A 25542-nucleotide genomic window follows, 5' to 3' on the forward strand; every position below is an offset into this window, starting at 1 on the left:
TCAATTTCCTAAATGTAAATACCATGAAGTAAGTGATCTGGATTGAAAAAAAGGAAAAATCTTTAGATTTTTTTAATCATAACACAGAACTTATGATTATATTAAACCTGAATGATGACAATTAGCTAAGTTCACCATGTTGCTTTCACATTTGCTGTAGCTACCAGCCCATGCAGTCCTCAGTCACGAAGTACATTCAGTCCCTAGAAGTGATGAGAATTGCTGCTCTTCCTTGGATTCATGAAATGCCAACACGCTGTGAGCCGAGGAATCTGTGTTTGAGTTATGCAACTGCAAAAGCAAACAGTGTCACAGCTCTTGCAGGAACAATATCCCAATCAGAGCACTCAAACCTGGCTCTGGAGGTCTCATGTGGCCTTTGAAACACACTCCAGACACCATTGCTGGACAGGACTGATACACTGAGTAAAGTCTGTGTTATCCTCTAATTGGGGTGGTTTTCCCAACTAGTAACAGTCCTCAGAAACCTCATCTGCCACTGCAGTGATGAGCATGGAAACAGAGTCAGGGCTGACAGCTGAGTTGGCCAACAGCTTCCCAAAGCTGCACAGCTGAACGTTCCTGACCCCCTGTGCAGTCCCTGCCCACGCCTGAAGTAGGTGGAGTTGGCCAACTTTCCTCCTCCCAGCCAAAGCTCGTCCCTCTGTCAAGTCCCCACAATGTGAGCATTATCTCGAATAAGTGGGCTGAAATAGCTGAAACTGGAGGTTTCAACCCACCTCATAAATCAAATCCTTGAAAAAAAAAGGAGCAATTCAAACAGTAAAGCCAAGCTAACAGTGTCTAAATCAACAGTATAAAAAAATGTACCTACAGTTTCCATTACAAAATTAGCAAATACATTTGAAATGGAGTCCAAAGAGAGCTCCTGCATCACCCTGGTTATCTCCTAGGAAAGCTGCTTTAGCACATGTGCTGTCTGGATGATGTTGTTATTGCTGAACAAAAGTTTTAGGTTATGAAACACAGATCCATAACAGCTCTTTGCCTTGGATAAATGCTGTGGGACAAACTGTTTGAACAGATGTTAGCAGGCAGCGTTGCTATACACAACATCACTGCTTGGAGTCAGGGAAAACAGACTCCTCTGCAGAAACACTGCATTTACAGGTGTGTGCAAGTAACAGCCTCTCCAGTCTCTTGACACTTCACATACACATCAAAGCACTCTGCAGTCACAGTAGCTTCAAGGGCATCATGAAGTTAATATTTAAAAAGGGACAGACAGTAGTTTCTTCAGACTATTCTAGAAGCCTAGAAGAGACACAGCAATGATGTCATCATCATCATTACTGAAAGTAGAGTATGATAGAGACAGGAGAAGGGAAGCAGTGAAGGAGTCATCACAGCCTGGTGAGGAGAGCTGTTAGTGCAGTGCAGAGCCTTGCAGCACTAAGCACAGTCCACTGTGTGAAGACAAATGTGCTTCAATAAAGGCACAACTAATGACTTCCATTTCTTTGCTGAAGCTTTTTTAAAACATTCCTGGTTAAGAATTTAAGCTTGTGAAAAGCCTGGTCCCCTTGATCCAGCTGAAGTGTTCACTTCCAATTCCATCACCCATCACCCTGGGACTTCTGCTGTGCTTGTACACAAGACTAACAACAGTACTATCCCTGCACAATTTGGCTCTTCCTGGTAGGCCAAGGACACTTTTCAGCAGACTTGACCCGACATTAAATCATAATTTGAGCATCTACAAAACACTACTCATCAACTGGAACATGGATTTTGGAACAGGACATTGTTACACCTTGCAACACATAACTCCAGTGATCATAACTACCTGAAGATCAAGTACATTGCAATTAGACCAGCATGAATGAAATTATTTGCATATGCAAGTCAATGACAGCTGCTGTGGAAACAAGCCATTATGATTTAAAAAACCCCTCAAACAGTAACAGGCAAAGAAATGCAAGCCTTTAGATCAATAGTGACACTGAAGAAAGGTACAAGAGTGCTGTAACATCACTGCCATAATATGGCTGGTAGCTAAATACAACCAAGGGTTCCTTGGTTACCACCTTCTGCATCCCTTTCCACCCACCTGCATTCCAAAGTCAATGCCTACCACTAATCTAGCAGGACATCTTTCACAACACTGAGATGTGTAATGCAACAGAGCTATTTTTAGTTTTCCTCAGAAGCCTCACTTGCACCCCTTAGAAGGCTGCTCACCAGCAGCTCCTGAGGAGAAGCACAGTTCACCCTTCCAGTGCAATTGCCAAGGCATGTGTAAAAGTTTAGTCTTCAAGATTCTCAAGATTTTCATCTAAACCTACAGGTGCCCCCTCCTTGACTAATAGAGGTGCTCCAGACCCCTGCCCTTTTCTAATATGCTTCTACTCACATTTCTATTAAAAACATGGGATGGAGGTAGGAAGTATGGGGGAAGATGCTCCATTCCTTAGGGAGCTAGTGAGGCCATACAGGGGAGAAAGGAAGACCAGAGAGCTGTGAAACAGTGCTAGAAGGCCCTCTAAACCTGCAACAAAAATCAAAAAGCAGTGAGGCAGGCTTTGGAGGACACATTTGAGACCTGGGCAGTCTTACTTGTAACACAAGACATCCCTGCAAAGATGATGTGGGTGGACTTAAGTGCACATCTTCATTACCTGTTCTTTCTGATCTATTTGAGTTTCAAATACAGGTTCTAATTTTCATTGCTGTAAAATTGTTGCATTTTAATTGGCACTGATTTGCTGATCTGCCTGCAGAGCCCTATCCAGCCCAGTGTCCACACAGACTCCCTGCACACACTCCTGATCTCCAAGGATCTTTCTTCTCTTCCCAACGTTCCTGCAAGTAGTAGTCCCACTGGTTTCTCAACCTGGCTCTCTCAAGAATAGCCACCCATTGTGATGTCACTCCTGTTCGGACATTTACACAGGGAAAGTGACTTTCCTGAAGCAATTCTCTCTCACCTCCACTGCTGACACAAAAGGATACAAGTTACTCTTCCTGATTCCCAAGTTTAGCAAAAGCAACTGAATTCAACATGCTCCTTAACTGAAATAAATTAACTTTTCTGGTGCTAATGTAATATAAGCAAAAGACAATGTAGCAGTGAAGCTGTCCTAACCTTTACAAACAGTAAGCAAAATTGGATGCACCTTATTTTGCTTTTATCACTTCCAAAGACAGAGATTTTCACACTTAAAACCTGAAATTTCTACAATATTAGGTCTTTACTCCTATTGCTCAAGGCTTATAAACTACACAAATTGCTGCTGTAAGAGCTTGACTACAGCTTGCCTTACACACAATTTAGCTTTGCAGTCAACATTTTGTGTGTTTTGAAGACAAAAAATTATAAAGATTGCATGACCAGCAGTACTGCAGCTTTCTACCCCTTCTTAACTGAAAGAAGAATACCTCTGAAAGCTGGGAGAATACTGTAACAGATTATCAACAATTTTCTGGAGAGAAAAAATGGAAATCATACGCCAGATTATCCTTTCCCATGTATTCATTTTATTTCCAAGTTTTGTTACATGTGTAGACCCAACTACCAGATGAAACTGAAAAGGTTTTACAACTTATTATAATGCCCTGGAAAAATGCAACATTCTCCCAACACTATCCCTAGTATAAGAACCCGGACTTTCAAACCTTTTAGCCAATATTGTCCACCAAATCTGAAATCAGGAGCTAGGAAACCTCCAAGAGTTGATCACATATTTTGTATCTTATGACCATATACAGAATCAGAAACACAGCTGGGAGTGACCAAAGACTTCACTGAACAAAGATTTATATTTAGGAAAAAAATATAATATTCTTAAGTCAAAATAATTATTTTATACTTAATCCATCAAAACTAGTTTCACATCTGTCTTAAAACAATTTTCAATAAGTTTTAAATTTGAGTGTTAAATTAGAATGTATTCTCTTGTCTGCTGTTCACAGAAGCATTTTTAAAACATTATCTCTATCAGGCCTTCTGGGGCTTAAAGATGGGACAGATTCCCCACTGTTTTGAGCCCCAGGGCATAATTTTTATCTTTTCAACCTTTATTTCCCAGCAACATTTTCTGATGTCAAAAGGATCCTTCAACTCTCTACCTTTCAGAAAGGAAATTCTTCCAGCCACGCCACAGTTCACAAGACTCACACCAAATGAATAATGTTGTTTGTTTGGCAAACAAGAAAGAAACCAAGTGAATAGTTAAGATGCCCTCTCCCAACAAGTTTTCAAGGCCAGGACATGCTCACTGCTTAGAACTCAGATCAAGCAAACAATGCAGACTAGGAGAGTCAAATAAGAACAAAATTCACCTACAGTGTATTTTTGTATAGTTCAGAAATGCTGAAGTTGTGAGACACACAACTACAGAGTTACAAACAGCAGCTACAGACAACAGGTAAAGGATGAAACAAGACAAATCTTGTACCAACATGTCAAAATCCTAAAACAAGGCATAGACTCAATATTTTATAGAGACTTTGACTCAGCATCTCTCAATTTTTATTCATTCACATATAGCTGCATAAAACTAAAAGATTAAATAATTTGCATTTATATGGCACAGACAGTGAAAAATAACATGCCCCAAGTGACATCAGTATTTAAAACACAGAAACTTAAACCCCAGTATTTTGCTAGCAGCTTTAATTCAAACAAAGTAAAAAAGGATGATGGAAAGTGTTAGTATTAATGACATCTGTGTAAGACCTAACATTCAGACCAAGGGTCATATTATCTGCTCTGACTTGCTAAAGCAAATTCAGAGCATTCCCAAAAAGTAGCATTTGAATTTTAGTTATAAGCAATAAAATAATCCCAAGTAAAATATCCTGATAGTTACTGATTTGTAATTATATACTACACATATATATATATTCAAAAAACCCCTTGTTCTGCTGATGGCTTCATTCAAGCTTCCAGGTTATCATATAGGCTTAACACCCTAGTGCAGAAGTTCAAAACACTAAAAATGTGTGCTACAGCACTGCATTTCAGAAGTCATTAAAATACAAGAACCCCAAGGCTACGATCATGAAACCACTTTTATTTGCCACATGACTAAAGTAAGCCAACATGATCAAGTTACTCAGCCCAGCACTGCAGCTGTTCGAGTACTTTATGGCCACTGCTAGCTCAGAAAGAGGTGGCTGGATTGTAATGAATGCCAGGTAACCTCTGAAATGACTTTTTGCTCTTGGCAGCATTTGTAGCATCAGTGTCTTTACTCACCTGCTCTGCAAGCTACTCACAAAGTTACTAAAACTATTTTTAAAAAAAACTGCTGAGAAAAAAAAAAGGACTTGAAAAGCCAAATACCCAGAATTTGCAGCAAGTTGGTTGTGTTCCAGCCTTGTTATCCAGCTGCTGGAAAGGAGTAATTGAAAAGATTATCATGTTATCACAGCCACATAGTCTATCTTCTAAAGTAGTGGTTTAATCCTGATGGGTACTGCTGGTTTTCTGTTCATCTGGATCCTATGTGAGACTCTGGAATACTTGTATTTGATGGCACATTTTCATAATGTGCCACAAGTACATTAGGGGAAGCAGATGCTCAACAGCACACATAAAATACAAGGAGGTGTATTTTAGCCAGATTCATTAGGTGTCCCTTCATTTAGTGTTAAATGTTCAGCTGTTTGGATAAATATGCACACCGTGTTTTCCATGCTGCAACACTGTTGCACTGGTTTAAAAGATAATAAAACTTCTGTGGTAATTAATGGACTTTAATGTTAATATGTAAATATCCACATAAGTATATGTATAACCCCAATGGCTTCTGATACAAGTTAGTTTGGCAGAGGAGGTTGGCAGTTTTTTACTTACTGTTCTCTATGGTTGGATCATATGAATCAACAAACTGTCCTTCCACAAACTGAATTGTCAGTGAAGATTTTCCTGTAAAGCAAAGGAAACAAAAACCTGGAATGAAACAAAGTCTTTAGGATGTCATCACTTCACTGCTTGCTAGTAGATACACCAATTTTCTATCTATCCAATATGAGCTCTGTATGACTCATTTAAACTATCTATACCTGACAACTGACCTATTTTTAATTTAAGTGCCTATTTCTAGTAACTGGGTCTCCTGAACATATAAAAAGCAGTGCAAAAGCTACTCGGCATGTGTTCTGCTTTTGTTTTAACAGGGCATAACTTACATTACTCCTCCAGTTTAAAATAAATCTAAAAGTAGCAGTGCACAATCCTCATAGAACTAAATTTAACAAACTGATGTACTTGGAACATTTTTCTGTCAAGAAGCAAGTAAAATTCAAAATGATTTTCAGTAACCACAGAGAAAACTTGAATAGAATTAGCCAAAATTGGTTTTACTAGGAGACTGGACAGGTTTCCCATAACAAAAGGATGACTTCAAAATTCCTGGGACCAATACATTCTCCTATTAATCCTCCTACTGCCACACCACAACAGACCAGTGGATGCTGTATTTTAAGCAGTGACTGAGGTGGCATAATTGGCTTTTTCTTTAAAGCAATTTAACTGCTACCTTAGCAGAAAACATTCCCCATTTCACTTAAAGAGTAACACAAAGCACTAAACTTAGTAGCAGATTGAAAAAATGAGAACTTGTTTAGTCCTGAAAGATTTTACAAAATGGCGAATCACATACATCGACCAAAAAAAAAAAAAAAAAACACCTTTAAAGCTCTGCAACTGAAGACTTCTCAATGCATTACTGAAGCCTTAACACAATTTCCATTACAGCACACCATCTACATTTGGGAATCTCCTAGATCCTATTACATTATGTTTACTGGACAAATACTCTCTTACAAAGATTGCCAAGTGCATTAGCTGCTTTTGGACATGAGCATATTCTTCATGCTCCTTTATATTCTTCTCATTGTCAAGAAGCACAAACAAAATACAACCTCAAGTTAAAATGTAGACTCAAAACCACCCAACTCAGTGGAAACCTCTCAATGACCTCTTAAGTAACCAACATTGTGGTGGAAATATACAGTACCATTGTTTTCAAGAATAAATTGCTTTGGGTAAAAACTGCCCACTTCCAGTACTCAGAAAATGTTCTTTCCTAAGCATTCCTTCAGGAGATATTAAAAAAACAGTTCTCCATTTCATTTCCTGTCATGCTTACCCGTTTGCTGCCTCCTATCAATCATGACAGTTTATTCAAGAAACAATGCTAAAAAAAATTTCCAGACAAACCCCACAAAGACAAACCATCACCAAGATTTTATCGAGCTGCTTTTTCTAAAATCAAGTTCTTAAGATACCATTTTCTGGTTTTATCTGACACCACAACTGAAGGTGTCATGCTCACAGTGCGAAAGTTGACAGAGGACGTTCCACTTTAAACTGTTGCCCCAAGCAAGGTACACACACCCCACTCCCAAATCACCCTAATAAAGTCAGATTAAGGATTGAAACGGTGCTTCCCAGGAACTTTCTGAAACTGTATTTTGGACACCATTTAGAAAATGAGCAAACTTACAAGCTATTTCTCCTTTAGCTATAAACTTAAGAAGTTGCTACCCAGAGTTCATGCTCACAGATTCTTTACCAGCACACCATTACAAAAAAAAAAAAAAAAAAAAAAAAAAAGTTAACTACCCCTATATTAGGCTGTTAGAGCTTCAAGAATAAGACAAGTTCAGTAAAGATCATCATTAACTTGTTTCCTCCTGAGAAGGATTCTGAACTAACTGAAATACTTGACTGCTGCCGTCTGTCTGTGCTAAGCCTGGAAACTGAATAGCAGAAAGAAGTCGGAGCCAACAGAAAATGCTGCATTTCACACCCAGCTGTATTAATTACTGCTTTCCTCCTAACAGTGAAAGAAGAGGAAACAGACAAAACCAGTGTTCCAACACTCCCCTCCTAAATTGCTCCAAGCTTTGTAACAAGCCTTCCAGTGCGTATGTGATCACAAGAGGAAACCTGCTGTCTTCCATGAAGCACAGGAAAACTCTCCAGTCCGGGATTCAGCACTCACCCCCTCGGGGTAAGGTGCAGGCAACTGTATCCCAGTAAACCAAGGCTTGGATGGACATGAGAAATCTAAACCCTGAGTCATTAACACCCTGCCCTGTGTCTCAGCCCATGAGCAAGCAGCAGGCAGAGCCCTGTGACCAACAGCTTGGCTTGAACTTTGTCCCACAGGTTTTATTCCAGGTCTTTGACCTATGCTCGCGGACAGAGTGGAAAATCAAGTTGACAATTTAGCTCCTATCTGCTCTTGCCCCAGAAAGATTGCCCCAGGAAAGGCTTTCAGGGAGGATTGCAACACGAACACAGCGTCCGTGAGGCCGAAGGACAGCACACAACCGCTCCTGCCGATGTGAGAGCTCCAAACCGGAGCAGGGAACACACGGCCGATGTGCGAGCTCCAAACCGGAGCAGGGAACACACGGCCGATGTGCGAGCTCCAAACCGGAGCACTGAGGGAACACACGGCCGATGTGCGAGCTCCAAACCGGAGCACTGAGGGAACACACGGCCGATGTGCGAGCTCCAAACCGGAGCACTGAGGGAACACACGGCCGATGTGCGAGCTCCAAACCGGAGCACTGAGGGAACACACGGCCGATCTGCGAGCTCCAAACCGGAGCACTGAGGGAACACACGGCCGATGTGCGAGCTCCAAACCGGAGCACTGAGGGAACACACGGCCGATGTGCGAGCTCCAAACCGGAGCACTGAGGGAACACACGGCCGATCTGCGAGCTCCAAACCGGAGCACTGAGGGAACACACGGCCGATGTGCGAGCTCCAAACCGGAGCACTGAGGGAACACACGGCCGATGTGCGAGCTCCAAACCGGAGCACTGAAGGAACACACGGCTGGCTGGTGTGCAGGCACCACGGGCACGTTTCCGCCAGTCTGACACCAGCAGCAAAGGCTTGATTAGCTGATTACTCAAGGGTGTACACCTCAAAGAGGCTCAGCTCTAACGTGCCCTCATTTGGAACGCAGATAAACATTTTTGCAGTTTGCTAAGCTTCTCCTTGTAGCATCCTCCATGCTGGTAAATTCAACATATCCACTGTATTTGAGTTTTAGGAAAATAAACACCCACTGAGACCAAAAGGAGAAGTGATACTATCCGAAGCAAGGCTGGAAGCTGGGTGCAGAGCCTTGCTATGGTAACTCAAAGCACCAGATATTCCATAGCAGAGCTGTAAGCAAAATCCTCCAAGTTCACTGAATTTCCCTCTCCCTGAAGGATGGGGCAGAAGGAGAAGGGCTGCAAGAAATGGGTTTCATGAGTGTTTAGAATACAAGTCCCAGGTGGCTGAAAACTCAGCTCAAGTTGTCCAGAAGTACCCAATATGTATTTGCATACACAATTCATTATTTATGGTATTATGTGAGAGTGGTAAAGAAAAGAGTTTTCCACTGTCAAAACAGAAAAAGAACAGATTTTCAGACAGAAAGCCAATTCAAAAACTAAAGCTGTCTTGTTTCTGTTCATACACTAGACCACTTGCACCATAAAGCAGAACATCCCATAAATACTCCGAGTAGTGCAATCATAGCACATCAGTTTCAAATGCCATTGCAATTGTCAAGGCAAAACAATTGCCAAATTGTGTTTTACTCATCCTTTTACTACTTGGACAAGAGCTGTGGTATTTATAATCTAGCCTTAAAATTCAAGCTTTACAACACTAGGCAGTTTACCAAGCAGATGAGTAACAGAGTCTGGGTGGGCTTGGGGACAGCTGGCCTCCCCAAAGAGGTCATGCCCCTCCTCTGTGCACCACCACCTGCCTGCTGTCCCCATCTCACACCCTGTTCTCCTTGCAACAGGCACGGGGAAAGCCCAGATTAAACTCTCATCAGCAGGCAACTTCTCCCCAAAACCCAGGAGACAAAAATGATGCAACCAGGCAGCGAGCAAGTCAAACAACAGCTCCACAAGCACGGCATTGTGCAAGCGGGGCTGCACAGCTGCCCTCGGACGTGGCACGACCACGCCGACAGCCACGGGCAGCACAGCACAGCTTATCTCAACAGGAAGGGTTTCTCAATCCTTCCAACTGCCCACACAAGCCATCAGTAAACAGTTTGTCCTGCTCAAGAACAACAGCTACTGAAGAGCTGCAGTTCTGTTGGCAGTGTAGTAGATGAAGAGTTTCTTTAACCCATCTTTTGCTATTAAAATGCACATATAACAACTGGCAGCATCTTATCTACTCCTACCACAAGCCTAGCACCTTACCTAAGGTAGTCTCTAGACTAAATTAGTAACTAGACATACCTAGTTAGTCTCCTTAGGTCTACCCAGTTTTGCCTACAGACAAACTACTTTAGGCTTTGTCACAAAAAAAGGTTTCATAATGAAATGTTGTCAGTCATCTCAAATTAGGCAAGTCTGGCTGCACACTCAAGTCACTACACTGCACAGAGCTGAAGTTTTTATACCAAAAAGATATACTTGTTTTAACTTGAATGTTGGGATCTTTATCTTCTTTAATTCATGACACCAAGATGCACAAAATGGAGACACTGGCATTTCCATAGTGCAGATTATCTATTCATCCTCAGAGCACAGAGCGGGACTGAACGACTTCCTGGAGCCGATGGAGGCTGACTGGGTAGCAAAGAGGATTACAGCATCCCTCCTCGACAAAGATCTTCTCACAAGATCGAAGACTATCTCAGAACACATCACCAGCTCATCATTCATCTCATGCCACATCGTTAGCAACTTTCTATGGTTAATTAAGATACCCCCCCAGGTACTAATTATGGCTGTGTAGTTGCTGTTTTGCTGATCATTGCTTTGTATTTGGTGAATTAGTCTAATGACTATAAAAATTATACATCTGGGTCAATAAAAAATTCTGTTTCTAAATCTCTGGAGACAGCAATACAATGAGTAGTTTGTGTTTTACTCAGATACAACTTAATTCTACCATTAGACTTCTAATTGTGAGGAATTAAATAAACATCTACATTCAGCTGTAGTTTTATATGTTTTTGTAATAATTTCCTCGTTACGTCAGCATTACATTAACAGGATTAAGAAATTATTTTCTGATGCTTAGAGATAAGACTCTTCCTCAATTGCTGCAAAGAGCTCAATTCCTGCAGTTGCTCCTGATATTCATGCTTAATATGCAAAACAGAGTGGTGGCACTCCTCTCAACATGCTCTCTGAGCTTTCTGGAGAACAGACTAAAGGTTGTAATTCCCTAAGAGTGAAAGCTGGAGGACCTCAATGACACATCTTTTGGTAACGTGACGAATAGCCTCCAACATCACAGAATCCTTTATGACAAACCAAAGAGTAAATCAGCTTTTCAGGACAACAAAAGTTCTTTAACTTCTCTGGCACTCTGTCTCATTGCTACAACTCTTCTCTGCCTTCTCCTGTTCTGTTCTTTTTGTACTTTTTTTTTTGTTTGTTTGGGTTTTTTTAATTAGCACATAAGGAAATACATTTGAAGTCTAAGGCAAGGTTTTGTAGAACTATTTCTAGTGTAAAAGTTTCACACAATGGTCTGTAATATCAAGAGCACGAGCCTGCTGGGAGATGGTTGTTTCCCTTCCTTCTGCATTGCACAATCTTCTTGAGGTTTATCAAAGGTATTCCTCTGCAAGTCAGAGGAAATCTGAGAGCAGTTGTTTAGAAACAAAGCCACATGGCTTCCTTTATTTTCTTCAGATTTCAAAGCAATCAGTCACACTCACAGGAGTACTTGCAGGCCCTTGCTAGGTCGGCAGCAATGAGCCTTCTGAACACAAGCCAAGAGTCCAAATGCTATCTAGATCATATTTCCTGTAAAGAAAGCAAGAACAGAGCACGTGCTTTATTCCCTGATATTTAGCAGCAGGCTTGTTCCATCCTACAGCAGCGCTCATCCCTCAATACTCACTAAAACTGTGTTGCAATGTATTACATGTCCAAGCAAGTATGTAGAGAAAAATTCCATTGCATTCCTGCAACAGCTTATACTTCCAGGCAGTCCATTTTGTCTCCAATAAAGTCAGTAACAACAGCAAAGGATTGTCAAAAGAAATCTTTTCGTTGTTTTAGCACAGAGTCCAGTTACCTCTGTTTGTTACCCTCACTGGCAGAAAAGCAGAGGGCTGCAGCTTTCCTCCTGTTTCCCTTTTAATAAGTTAAATGAATTCTAATTCCATGTGTTTACTGTCAGTTGTCAAAGATGGGAAAAGCTGTGACAAAGCTTAAAGAAACAAAACGAAACAAAACCAAAAACAACCTCTGTGGCATATACTTTGCCTGGCCATGGAATGGATGCATACCTGGCTGCATCCAAGATGCTTTAAATAGGTGAGGGGAACTGCATCCTGGTGTTCCTTAACTGCAAAGGGAATTCAGACATTCATACCCCAGACAGTCAACCTGTATTCTCTCAGATAAATACCATCCTCTGTACTCCCTTCAGACTTCCTGCAGAAACTGTGCATCCCTGCAGCACCTTCCCACAGCACAAGGCCTAAAATATTTCAGGTGGCAGCAGAAATTCAATGGCATCAGTAGGTGGGTGGTGAGCAACTGAGTAGTGCATCACTTGTATATTCTTTCACCATTACTATAATTTACCTTTTCTTTTCTGTCCTATTGAACTGCCTTTATCCCAATTCCTTTTTGTCTTTTTCCCCAACTGTGTCCCCCATTCCACTCTGAGGAGTGATTGAATGGCTGTGTGGTGTTCAGCTGCCCAATGGGTTAAACCACAACAACTCCTAAAGGGAAAAGTTTATTAAGCTTAAAGATCAGACCCTAACATTCCAGTTTATGACACACCTAAAGGTAAAGAGTCTGAAATTTGTATTGACTTCCTCTCCAAGGGGGCAAAATGCAACTTCTGCTGCTGGGTAGAATCCAAGTCCATTCTCCCTATACACACACTTCAAGCAGCTCATGAGGTGTTTGAATAAACTTGACCTTTCCTTGCATCATTGGGTATGTACAACATGAAATGAAATGTCTTTGAAAGATCCTTTTAGGAACTGCCATTGTTTCATCATTAAATCAGTTTTAAATGCTATGTTGTTAGAAATAACACATCTCTCTTGCTTTAATGCATTCCAAGCAATCCCCTTTTCTATGTTCAAGGTTTTAGTTTCCACACAAGGGATCAAACTCTCAAATTCCGGTCACTTCTTTCTTGCAGCTAAAGATTTCTGGGATGTACAACCTAAATTGCTTTTCTTTCTTCAAGCTGATCCATCTGCAGTCCCAGCACCAGCTCTTCACCCTCTGCACAGACACTGCCTATTAAATTTTCAAGTTCCATTAGGAAGGGGGATAAACTCTCCCTTCCACAAATCTCACTTGCATTTTCAGACTAGTAAGAAAGAAAGACAAGCCTTTCCAAGACAAAAGACTTCAGTGCCACTGACATGCAGGTCTTCCCAAAAAAGGACCTTGAGGACTGGAGCCATAGGACTCACAGTTGCCAACACTGTGGTCATCATACATCAATCCCTGCTTACAAGTCTCTGAAAATGTCACTAAACCTTTCCTGCTATCATTTAAAACCACAAGTCTAGGAACATGACCCTGCATACTGTAACATCAAGTAATGCCAAAAGCAGCTGAAATGGGTGAGGAATATAGACACCTTGGCAGTACTACTGAAATGCATATGACTAGAGGGTCTCAGGATCTTCTTGGAATTGCAAGAACAATAGGAAGAATGTATTTCCCTTTTCCTTGTTGCAGGATGGCAGAAGAGTACCTGACAAAATCCTCACAGGACAGCAACGGTAATATTCCTTCTATTGGTAACATCATCCAATCAAACCACGTGGTACAGAACATTCTCTAACTACTGCTAAGAAGTTTCAGCCTTACTCTGAAGGGAAGTCCACTGAGCTCTCCACTAACAGTAGCAAAAGCTGGAAGATAGAACTGACTCCTGCCAACAAGGGCAGGTACAACATATTATAAAAATGCATAAATCAAACTGCATAATAACCACTAGAAGATTTTGACAACAACAGACAGCTCCACTCTGCAGTAGTGTGTATCTGCAAGGTGGTCAGCCAATGTTTCAGGCTCTTCATGTCACCCCTGATAGTCCAAGGTCTGACAAACAACCCAGTGCTAGAAATGCATGTGGCCAATAAACCCAGACACTCACAGACAACTGTTACCAGCACCCAACACCAGCACACAGCACCATTCACCTGCTATTCCTACACTGGGGGAAGTCCCCAAGGCTGCAAGAAGCATCAGGAACTGCACTACCAATCCTGATAACACCAAAATCTCTTAGCACAGAACAGGGAAGGTGATCTTTGGGGATACTGACAAAGAGTTGTGTTGACTCCTTCCTCCAGCACAGCAAGACATGGCCAACTCCAGCACATCTCTGTCCACAACTGGTAGACACTGAGAGTTTTGATTAATGTTCACATTGTTGAGCCATGACCATCTCCCCTGTGCTAACCCAGTGGATCTATACACAACCACACCAACATAAAAACCAGTGTGTGCCTGAACTGTTCCTTTTTCTGCACAACTCCCTCCCCACCACCACGTTCTGAGTGCCTCTTGTTGTTACTATTGTCTCTTCTCCATTTTGGCTCTAGATCTCTGAATTAACTGCATGGGCACCTTCCATGTTATTTCTCCTGATCACAGGAAGCTCCTCCCCTCTATTTATCAGGGTTGAAGAAAGCCACAATCTGTTAATCGCAATCTTCAGGGCCTTGCACTTTACCAGCTGGAGTTAGTCATCAACCCCTCCCCACCAACGCTGGCTGCAAGCCTCCTGCATTTACACACTTATCCATCTACCCAGGAGTAGCTGCTGAATACAGAGGACAACCTGTCAACAATAAGGAAGGTTTAAAGTAATAATATACCAAAATCTCTGCCTGACACACATGGGTAAAACAGCAGGGCAAAAACAAGACTCTGGGGTAAGAATAACATAATGCAGAATATCAGAAGAATCATCAGAGCCCCCAACCTTGAAAATGTTAAGGGAATTTAAGCCAAAGATCTGTCAGATACAACATGACATAGTTGATTTTGCCACAGGGCAGAGAATATAGAATAGGTAACCCTTGTTTGCTACATTTTACTATCAAGTTCTTGCCTGCCATGACAGCCAGCTGGCTTTCTTACCTTCCTAACCAGCATATATCCATCTGTTGGCTCAAAAGGTACTTCACATTAAGAGGTTTTGGATAAGAATCATACTTTCCTGTTCTCAGTTTTCTTATTATGTAGTGCTAAAATGTCAAAATACAAAACTCTGACCTTTGCGGAAAAGAAGAAAAACACAGAACAAAAAAAAAAAAAAACCACCCTCCCTCAACCACCTGAAAGTTCCCCAAGGGGGTAAATGAGGATGACACCTGCAACCTGGAAATAATTTATCTTTCCATTTTTTCACAAGTCAAGCATCTTTCAGCCAGTCCAGCTCCAGCACCTGAGGAAGCCCTTGGTAATACAAGCTGAATACTTCAATTCCCAGTGCTCTACTAGCACAACCACACAGCTTAGAACAAGCAGCTGAGCACTGAACTACAGCTTAAGACAATCTAAAGTCAGGTCAGGCTTCAGGAGACACAGCAGAACATTCCATTTGTCTGCTACACAGGTTTCTGATTGCACATCAACCCATCAGTTCTGCAAGTTTCATGTCAGCTCCTCCTCTGTCCTACCATCACACTTGGGGATAAAAGTGTGATAAAAATGTGCAGTTGTAGAAGGACAAGCAGAAAAAAGGTTTAGGTGCCCTAAGACTCCTCTAGACTCTGTATAAGGAACAAGATTTTGAAACACTCAGGCAACTTATTCTTCCTACATCCACTGCTCAGAAAAACTTCCATTACCTTTCAACTGAACCATTTTTATACTTAAGTTTAACAACCTCAAAGTTTATGAAGAGTTCTGATGATTTTTCTCAAAATAAGAAGGTTGAAACTGCACAACCAACACTTTCCCTTAGAATTTATTCACCAGGTGAAACCATACCAAAGAAGCAAACACCATTTCCAAGAAAGCAATGAAGAACAAGGTACTTCAGCCCACTAAGAAACATGGTGCTCGTTTATATGCACATTTCAAAGCAGAAACTTCCAGTTCTAATTAAAAAATGCTAATTTTGAAACAGATTTCAGAAGACCAAAAATTTGTTATTGATGGAATAACAAGCCTTGAAGCAAAATACACTTTACTGCATTAATGTCAAGTGCTTGATTGTTTTGACAGTTTGTAGGACAGATTTAATGGAGTTTTCCTACATATTATGCATCCCAACTCTTTTGCATACAGCAAGAGTACCTTTAAAGGAGGTCATACATATTGAATGAAGTTTTGGCAATACAATCTGACAAGTTGTTGAAGCTAGACAGATGTATCCCACTAACTCTGGAGACAATGTTGTCAAGAGACACTTTCACATCCTAATTTTGTATTACACTTGCACATATTTACATCCACACACTGAGGACCACTTATATATTCCATCTTTCTCCAAATTAAAATTAATTTAACTCCATACCCTACAGAACACAAATAACAAGGTTTGGCACACATGATGTTCTGGTTCTGTAATCTAAAATACCCAAGAATACTGACAACCATCCTAGAAATACTGACTCCTCAATCTTTGAGATTTTAGTGTCACATTAAAAAAAGAGTGTTGAAAGAAAAATTGACTGTTTAAAGCATAATCTATCAGGGAATTATGATTTCTGCAGCTGATACATATTTAACATGGAAAGACCATAACTTTTCTGAACTAATCCTCCAAGTGTCACACAGGGTCTTTCATTCCTTAAAAGCCCTTCAGAAGTCATGCACTTAGTCTTATGCTTCATAACCTTTGGCCATTACCCACAAACTCCTGATGATTCCACCCAAATCAAACAGCTGTACATTTCCTCCTTGTGTTCTAACCTCAAGTTCTCTAATTCACATAAGAAGTCCCATAAGAAATTCTAGTAGACTTCCCTTTTGCAGAAGCCCATAAGGTTCAAGCTGGTCTTTTGCTTGTCCTAACTTTATCTTGGGGAATATTTTGCTTGATAATCCAAAATTTGCATTTTCAGAACCTGTATCATCTGTTTGCACCAATGCCACATTCACCACTGTCTCTCATCCAGCATCCTTCATTAGGCTCTTCTTAAAATGTACAAGCCCAGCAATCAACCTGAGTATGGTTAAACTGAGGAAGAACCAAAACATTTCAACAATTAGGGAGCTGCGATTCATCCATATGATCCAAGTGGTCAACCTGTATTTGTAAGAAACAGATACTTTGTAGGGTATCCTACCAAAGACAGAAGACCACTGTTGCTGAAAAGCAACACAGTTCAGATTTGTTTCCACTGGCTTTCCAAGCAGGAAGGAAATCAGTGTCCCTGAATCCTTTCACTTCCTTGGAGAGGTTGTAGTGAAGTGGGAGTCAGCCTCATCTCCCAGATAGAAATCAGTAGGATAAAAGAAAACAGTTGTGCCAGGAGAGGTTTAGATTAGATAGCAGAAAAAATTTCTTCACAGAAAGTGTTGTCAACCATGGGAACAGGCTGTCCAGGGATCCAGTTGAGTCACCAGCCCTGGAGGTATTTAAAGGACGTGTGGATATAGTTTAGTGGCGGACCTGGCAGCTCTGGGTTAAGGGTTAGATTCCATGTTCTTAGAGATCTTTTCTTGAAGCTTTAGTTTTGATCCATTGCAACATCTTTACCAGCAGTGTTTCCAGAAAATTCCAATTGTATCACTTGAGGTATCATCTGAATTTATAGACTTTTGGAACAAGGTTCAGGTTTACCTCAGGTCAAGCACCTTTTTCCTCAATGCCACATTAATTGATTAGATTTGATACAGAAGGTTATTTAAACAAGAACCTTGAAAACTTGATTTCTCCATAACACACAATCACCACCTGCACAAGGCCATCTTTTCCCATCAAGAGAATGATCCCAGCTCAGAAGTTCCACTGCTGAAATTTGTCCAAAAGGCATCCATGCCTATCTCAGGTGGTGGAGGAAAAACCTTACAGATGTTGCTGCATAACAAGTCTGACTGAAGAAGAGTCTGCACAGTTACAAAGAGCCTACACCACCCTCCCCCAAAAGCCTGTGCTTCTGACCCTATTCCCCCTGCCAGGGCTGCACTCACTGAGCCCACCTGCTGAAGGACACAAAATCTTTCCCTTCTGGTTGCTTTACTTTTCAAATAAATCAATTCCCTGAGCTGGTGGATAGCCTTCCATCACAGCAGTGCCAGCACCTGGGTGGGGGTAGCAAGGTCCAACTTCCAGCCACAGTGCTGAGTTAGCTCAACTTGGGCCAAGATGTGCCCCACCCTACAATTCAATTGCATCTGCCTTCATTACGTAGCAATTAAAAAAGAAAGTGGCTTGGATGTTTCTTGAGAAAAGCTGCACCTGAAAGCCCGTTTCAGCACTTTGTTCAAAAACTGCCTCAGTTTACTTCTTTGTGACAAGTTAAATACAAGCAACTTTACCCCACAAAAGACCCAATTCTATACTATACTATACTTTGTATTTCTCAAAAAGAAAATGCAACCTGTAATGGTCCATATTAATATGCTTTTAGTAAACTTAATATATCTGAAATCTTCTTAAAAGGTCTGTTGGCCACAAAAAACATGGATTTTGTCCATACTTCCCTTTTCCCCCGTCCCATATACCCTCATTCATAGGAGAGCTGCCTTCAATGGACAGGAATCACACTGGAACGCCAATGTCCTGACCAGGATTGGAAGAGAAATTGTAAGGAACAACCATCCCCCAAACTCAGGAAGGAGATTTTCCTTTCTCATTATCAAATTCACAACAAATCTGCCATTCACTTCAAATGCAGACCTTGGAAAACAAAAGGGAACCTCTCAAACCCTTAAGGAGACCAATTCATGACTGACAAGGACTGCTTCGTGTTTTTACGCACCACGCTTCATGTCTGCAGGTTCTGATTTAGGAAAATTTGAGATGACACCAACCAATTGACTCATGCAGGATCCGCAGAGCCTGAGTGCATTATGAACATCCCACAGAGAAGCTGTTTCGATTTTGGATGGAATACACAATTAAGCTGAGCAGTTTTTAAAGCACGCCCTTGGATGTCACCTTCAGGAGAGCCACAGGAAGTTAATCATAATGGCATTTATCACTTTTTAGCCTGCTCTTCTAATCCCGGCTGCGTGGTCACGCCGAGTTTCCGCAGCAGCCTGTACTGCAGAGGTGGCTGCCTGAGCCAGAGCCTACACTTCAGGCAGTGTAGTATATATAAATGAAGAACTCCAACTTTATATAGCTTATAAATTACAGGATCTACATTTCACTTGGCTTTTCCTGTTGATGCTAACTTCAAGTTGTGTAATCAAACACAAAACACCCCCATATATACAAGCAAAACGTGCAAGTGTTACCATTGACAGATCAGAGTAGGCAATTTAAGAGTTAATCCTGAAGCAGCGTCCTCAAATAACCCTACAGTGGCTTGATATTACAGCTGAACATGCTGCCTCTAGTGCTTCCAGCTACTGCTATCAAACGCTCTGTAGCAACTTTCCCTGCTGTAGCCACTATCGCAGCCGCTAACACCGAAATGCAATTAAAGCTGGCATTTCCAGCCTTATCCCAGTCCTCTGGGAGCTGCAACTTTTCCTCCTCGCAGCACTGCCGCACCCTGGCAGAGCCAACTGCAGCCCTGGCAAGGGCAGGGCTGTGGAAGTCATCCTGGCACCTTCCAGGGGACTCAGGAAAATGTTACCCTTACAAATCAGCTGGCTCCCAAACCGCTCAATTTTCCTGTTAAATCTCAGGCTTCCCCATGTTGCGGACACAGCCGATTGTGTAAACCAAATTACAGCACACGACAGCGGTAATTTCTCCATTCCTCCTCTGTTGACATTTACACGGGCAATTTATCGCCTGCTAAAATTACCACTTCCCCCATCCAATCCCTGGGGATCCCTGCTCGGGGCGGAACGCTGCTGTGCGAGCAGATGCCATCTTTCAGACACGAACAGCAAAGCCTCAGATCCATTTTACACTGCAAACCTCCTCATACTCAAACAACTTGCCTTTTCAAACTGCGTTTTGCCATGATTATTTTTACTATTTACAGGTCCATATTGAAGCCCTTGAAGAGCTTTTTCTGCTCTTCTTGCTTTTCAAGCAAGATGGAGAGGGGAGGGGCATTTTTTTCAGCTTAATACAATCATCTGGAAGCCCTTCCATACAAATCTAACCCTGACAGATCATTTTGTTCCATCACAAAATGCATGCCACAGTCAGATACCTGCATGCCACAGTCAGACCATGACTACTTCTGCCTGCAGCACAGTCTGCTCTACACCTACACACACAAAACAAGTTGATTTCTTTATCTGGGAAAGAAAATAGGTAAGTCCCCTATTATTAACTGGATTTTCCCCTCAGAGCCATAAACTGCCCAGAAGAGCATTTTCAGATGACCAGTCCAAACATGTGAAATTCAGAAAGAGAATTCGTGTTTCTGCAAGTACATCTGTAAAACCAGAAGCACAACTTATACAAAGAGCAGAATAGAAACCAGGCTGAAATAAAGACCTATGACTGAAACAGCTGATCCAAACACCACCTTCGTGCTTATCTTAAATCCATCCATTCAATATAATACAGAGAATCCCAGCAATAAGGTACTTCACAAGATGATCTAAGAAAACTCTTTCATACAGGCATTTGTGGTCTGAATTTGCATATCTGTTCTATAAATAGAGAATGAAACTGAGCACAAAGCGTTTTTGACGACACTACTGCTTTTCAGAGTGGCTGTTACTCTGAAAAGATTCAGAAAATCTTAGTCCTGTTTGCTTTATTTCCAAGCAAATCCATTACTTCCAATTATATTTTGGATATTAAATTATGACTGAAACACAAGTACAAAGATTCTTTTTAGTGAAGGCAGTAACTCTATAACATTTTATGCCTCATCATGCACAAGACAGATTTATTCCAGAATCAAACCTCAAGTAGCTGGTCCACTCTGGTCACTTCCCAACTAACAGTAATGGAAGTCAAGTTCCTCTGCTGTGAAACTCAGATCTTGGGATGAAATCCATCTGATTTCTACTCAGATCCTTGCTGAGACAAGCACACTTACATAATGGAATTTAACTTTCTTAGACCAATGTAAGCCTGAACAAAACCTAACAAAGACATTCTTGCACGATTTTGTCTCATGTCATGCCACAACCTGCATGCTATATCCACAGATAATCAGTCTTTCTCACCAAAAAACAACTGCTGAAGCTCCTGGCAAATATTCTTCCTGCATCTCAGAAAGTATGACTGCCTGGGAATTCACGAGGCTTCCACTGTGATCTCTCCCATCAGAAAAGAATGAGAGTTTCACATATGAAAGGCTTGATGGTGGTGTTGAAAGATAGAGGGAGTGTATTCAAACAAGCAGACTCCTGAATTTTCTATTCTGAGAACTATTATACCAGAATACCACTTCCAACCTCTAGTTTACCTGACAACAGCACTGGGATAAGATTAAAATTTAATGTAAGTAAAATAAACAAGGCCTTAGCACGAATCCAGCACATTTTTCAGGCCATTTCATAAATCCTCATGGACAGCGTGCCCACCCTTCACTGTACACACTTGTAACCTGAGAGACCCATGGCATTGTTGAATCATCAGCTGTAGGGAAAAGCTCGCTGCTTGAAATACATCATCAAAACCTGGTTATTTCAGCACTAACTGCGTCATGGGAAAAACAGCTCTCCATTTTACGACAGCTTCATCTCAAACACTGTAGTTACAGGGAGAGCACCCAACTTCTCAGAGCAGGTCACCTAAGCATTTAGGCCAACCTATAAAACTACAAGCATTTTACAACTCACCAGAGTGAGCCTCCTTAATTCCAGGGTCAAGATTAATGTTAATGACAAAACAATGCCATTTCCTCATTACAAAAGGAAATGTAGAAAGCATTTCCTTTCAGTCCTTCAGATTCTGGAATTATTCCCCACTTTAATGAGCATTACCTCTATACAATGTAGCATTTCCTTCAAAAGAAACATACTTCCTTTTCTACCACCCAAATACCAGTCCTAAAACAAGATTATATCCTTTCTTACCCAGGGCTCAAGTGATATTCTTGCCATCATAATACAAAGCAAGGCTTAACCAAGAGTTTCCCTGAAGCCAAACTCAGTCCCCATCCTCCTACACTTTAAGAGGCATATTTGGGGAAGTAGAGGACAGTCTAAATCTCACAGGTTAATGTTTCTGCTTTTCTAAAATGGAAGTAAGACCTCAGCGGCCCATTTCTACTGCTTGAACTTTTACCTAAGTATTTGCCTAGAAATTTAATGACAATGAAAGGAAAATTCCAGTAAACCAGATTTCCCCCTCCCCTCAATTCTATGTTCATACAACTTGTGGCTCTCCTAATAAAAGGTCTTGTTCTATCAAGCCCAATTCCACACTTGTCTCAGAAAACTTTAATTGAAGAAGTTCAGCAGTAAGTCTTAACAGTTAGGTAACTTTCTGGCCATGCTTTGCACAAGTACTGTTGTCCACATCACCAATCAAACAGCATTATACTACTTCTCTATTTCTCCTCAATTGGTCCTACACCTTACTAATATCTAATTTTTTTGACTGCTGCTTGTCAGTGTCAATAGACAAAGGACCAAAGCTCAACAGTACACCCAGTCCCCACCACAGACTTCCAAAGGACAGAATTCCAAGCATTCCTCCTTCCCACTTACACTGCTCATTGCTTTGCTCCCACCAGTGCTCAAAGAAGAAAGAAAACATAACACACAAGACAATGAACAGACTGCAACAAGTGATGTCATACAGACTGTGCAAACTGATCCATCTACTACTCACTCTTCTGTTTAAGGACTGGATAAATTTATCAACCTTTTAACACCAACCTGGCTGCAGCTATGCACAAAATGCAAGAAAAAGCTCTCCTTATTTCGCCTCTTTTTTTTTTTTTTTAATTTAAAAAAGCTTTTTTAATGGGTTCTTTATGCTGTGTGCCATGTAAGACAAATTACTGATAGAGTCACTATTTCTAATGTAAAAACCCCTTTTATATCAGAGTAGTATCTCTCCGTAGCATCTTTTTTTTTCCAACCACACATTATCTTCCACATTGATCTGTGCTTTTAAGTTTGATCGATTAGCACCGGCTGTACTACATCTTGTTCCCCTCTGCTTCAAGAACCTGAATGCTGAAACATCTGAAACCCTTCTCCGTCAAAGACAGTGAATGCAGGAGAAAGGATCACACCTTTTGTATGGAACAAAACCCTTTATCAGCTGCTACAGACTCGTGCTGGACGCTTCCAGCAGGTTCGTGCCGGTGATGAGCCCGTGCTGGATTGTCCCAGCAGCGCCGTGCTGGGCACAGCCCGGAGCCCTTCGGGATCAGCGGCTGCGCTGCTGCTGCCGCACCAACGGGGCAAAACCAGGCCAGGCACGGCAACAGACCCAACATTTCAGACGGGCTCTAAATCGCACCATCACCGAGGCTGGAGAAGTGCTCTGAGCTCGACCAGAGACCCAACATGACCGTGTCAACCACGGCACCGAGTGCCACGTCCAGTCTTTGCTTAAACAGCTCCAGGGACGGTGACTCCGCCACCTCCCTGGGCTGCCCATTCCAGTGTCTAATCACTCTTTCGGAGAACAAATTCTTCCTGGTGTCCATCCTAAACCTCCCCTAGCGCAGCTTACAACCACGTCCTCATGTCCTATCGCTGGTTGCCGAGAGTAGAGCTCGACCCACACCCGGCTGCACCCTCCTGTCAGGGACTTGTGGAGAGCGCTGAGGCCTCTCCCGAGCCTCCTCTCCTCGGGGCTGAGCTGCCCCAGCCGCTGCTCACAGGAGCCGCGCTGCGGACCCTTCCCCAGCCCCGCTGCCCTTCTCCACACGGAGCGTCGGACCCCAGCATCCCTAAGCCCTAAGGCGGGGCAGGACCCCTCTCCCCAACTCCCCCGATCCCGCCTTTCCAGCTGCGTTCGGGGCGTGTGGAGGGGGGGGTGAAACTTCCTATTAAGGGCACGGCGGCCGCGGGCCCGCAGCTCTGCGGCGCCGCCATGGCGGGGCCCTCCCTCGCTCCCTCCCTCGGGCCGCGGCTGCGCGCTCGGGGCGGCGGGAAGCGCCGCTGCCTCCGCTGCACCTGCCGCCGCCGCGGGGGAGGGAGATGCGGCCGTACCGGGGCACCCCGCCCGCACCCCCGCCGCGACACCCGCGCCGCGCTCACCCACGCTCCGGTAGCCCAGGATCGCGATCTTGCGGGACTTGGACGGCGGCATCTTCTCCCCCGCCCGGCCCCGAACCACATCAAGGGCGGTGACGACGGCGGCGGCTGCGGCGGAGGGCGGCGGCGGGCGGCTGTGGGGGCGCGGGGCGCGGCGCCAGCGACATGCGGGGGGCGCGGGGGGAGCGGCGGCGGCCGGAGCGCGCTCGGGACGCGCGGCGCTGGCAGCGGCGGGGCCGCACCACGTGACCGCCGCCGCCGCGCGCCGGCCCGCGTACGCACCTGCGCGTCACAGGAAAAAACTCCCTGCGTCACCCCCGCCCGGCGCGCGCGCCCCCCCCGTGCCGCCCGCCGATTGGCCGGAGGGACGGCGGCGGCGGGCGGAGATTGGCCGGGCAGCGGCAACGGCCGCGTTCGAAGGGGAGGGGGCGGGGCCGGGCGGGCAAGGGCGAGCGGGGACGCGGGGAGGGAAGGGGAGGGGCGGGGGAGAGGCGCGCGCCAAGGCCCCGCGCGCGTGCGCGCGCAGCGTGAGGCGGTTGGTGCGTCCCGCGCGCGCCGCCCGCGCCCGGCCCCGGCCCCGGCCCCAGCCCCTGCCCCTTGCACAGGCTCCGTCACCTTGGTCCTTATCCCCGTCCTTATCCCTGTCCCAGCCCTTGTCCCTGTCCCTGTCCTGGTCCCTTCCCCAGGCTCCGTCACCTTGGCCATTCCCGTCCCTATCCCTGTCCCGGTCCCTATCCCAGTCCCGGCCCCAGCCCAATCTCGTCCCTGTCCCCGTCCCCGTCTCCATCCTTTTCCCCGTTCCCTTCCTCATCTCCTTCCCTGTCCCCACCTCAGTCCCTATCCCCGTGGACATCCCTGTCCCTATCCGCGTCCCAGTCCCGTCCCCGGCCCAGTCCCGTTCCCGTCCCCATCCCTGTCCCCATCCCCGTCCCCGTCCCCACCCATCGGGATCAGGCGCTGCCCCTCCCGTGTCCCCTTGGCCCGGGGGCTCCAGGCTCCGGCCCGGGAAGGGCCGCTCGGCCGGGCTTGTTTGAATTTGTTTGAATTTTATCTCGGTGCCTCTTCAGAGCGTTCCCCATGCGCGCTGATGATTTATGGAGAAATGTCGGGTCCCAGCGCCGATAAAGCGCTGGGAATTGCATGGGAGGGAAGGCGGCGAGGCGTTTGGGAGCTTGGGAATGGTTACCTGTGAGATCCGAGCGGTGGAGAGCTTTCCGCTGTGAAAAGAGGGCTGCAACACTTAATGGATGCAGAATTTAAGGGAGAAAGACATGAAGACAGGAAAGTGATATTTCCTCCCCTCTACTACTCTACTGATTTTGA

At 43.7% G+C, this 25542-nt stretch overlaps 1 protein-coding gene across 1 annotated transcript in view; it reads right to left on the bottom strand.

The window, feature by feature from the left end:
* Window positions 1-24483, bottom strand: part of RHEB (Ras homolog, mTORC1 binding) — a 38661-nt gene extending 14178 nt beyond the window's left edge. Inside the window, exons 1-2 of the mRNA XM_056515799.1 lie at window positions 24223-24483; window positions 5822-5893 (exon numbers count right to left, since the gene is read on the bottom strand). Coding sequence (XP_056371774.1) covers window positions 5822-5893; window positions 24223-24274 — 124 coding nt within the window. The 5' untranslated portion in view covers window positions 24275-24483. The remainder of the gene's footprint in view (window positions 1-5821; window positions 5894-24222) is intronic.
* Between the last annotated feature and the right edge of the window lie 1059 nt (window positions 24484-25542).

Source organism: Oenanthe melanoleuca, unplaced genomic scaffold (assembly GCF_029582105.1).
Source record: "Oenanthe melanoleuca isolate GR-GAL-2019-014 unplaced genomic scaffold, OMel1.0 S082, whole genome shotgun sequence".
Taxonomy (NCBI): Eukaryota; Metazoa; Chordata; class Aves; order Passeriformes; family Muscicapidae; genus Oenanthe; species Oenanthe melanoleuca.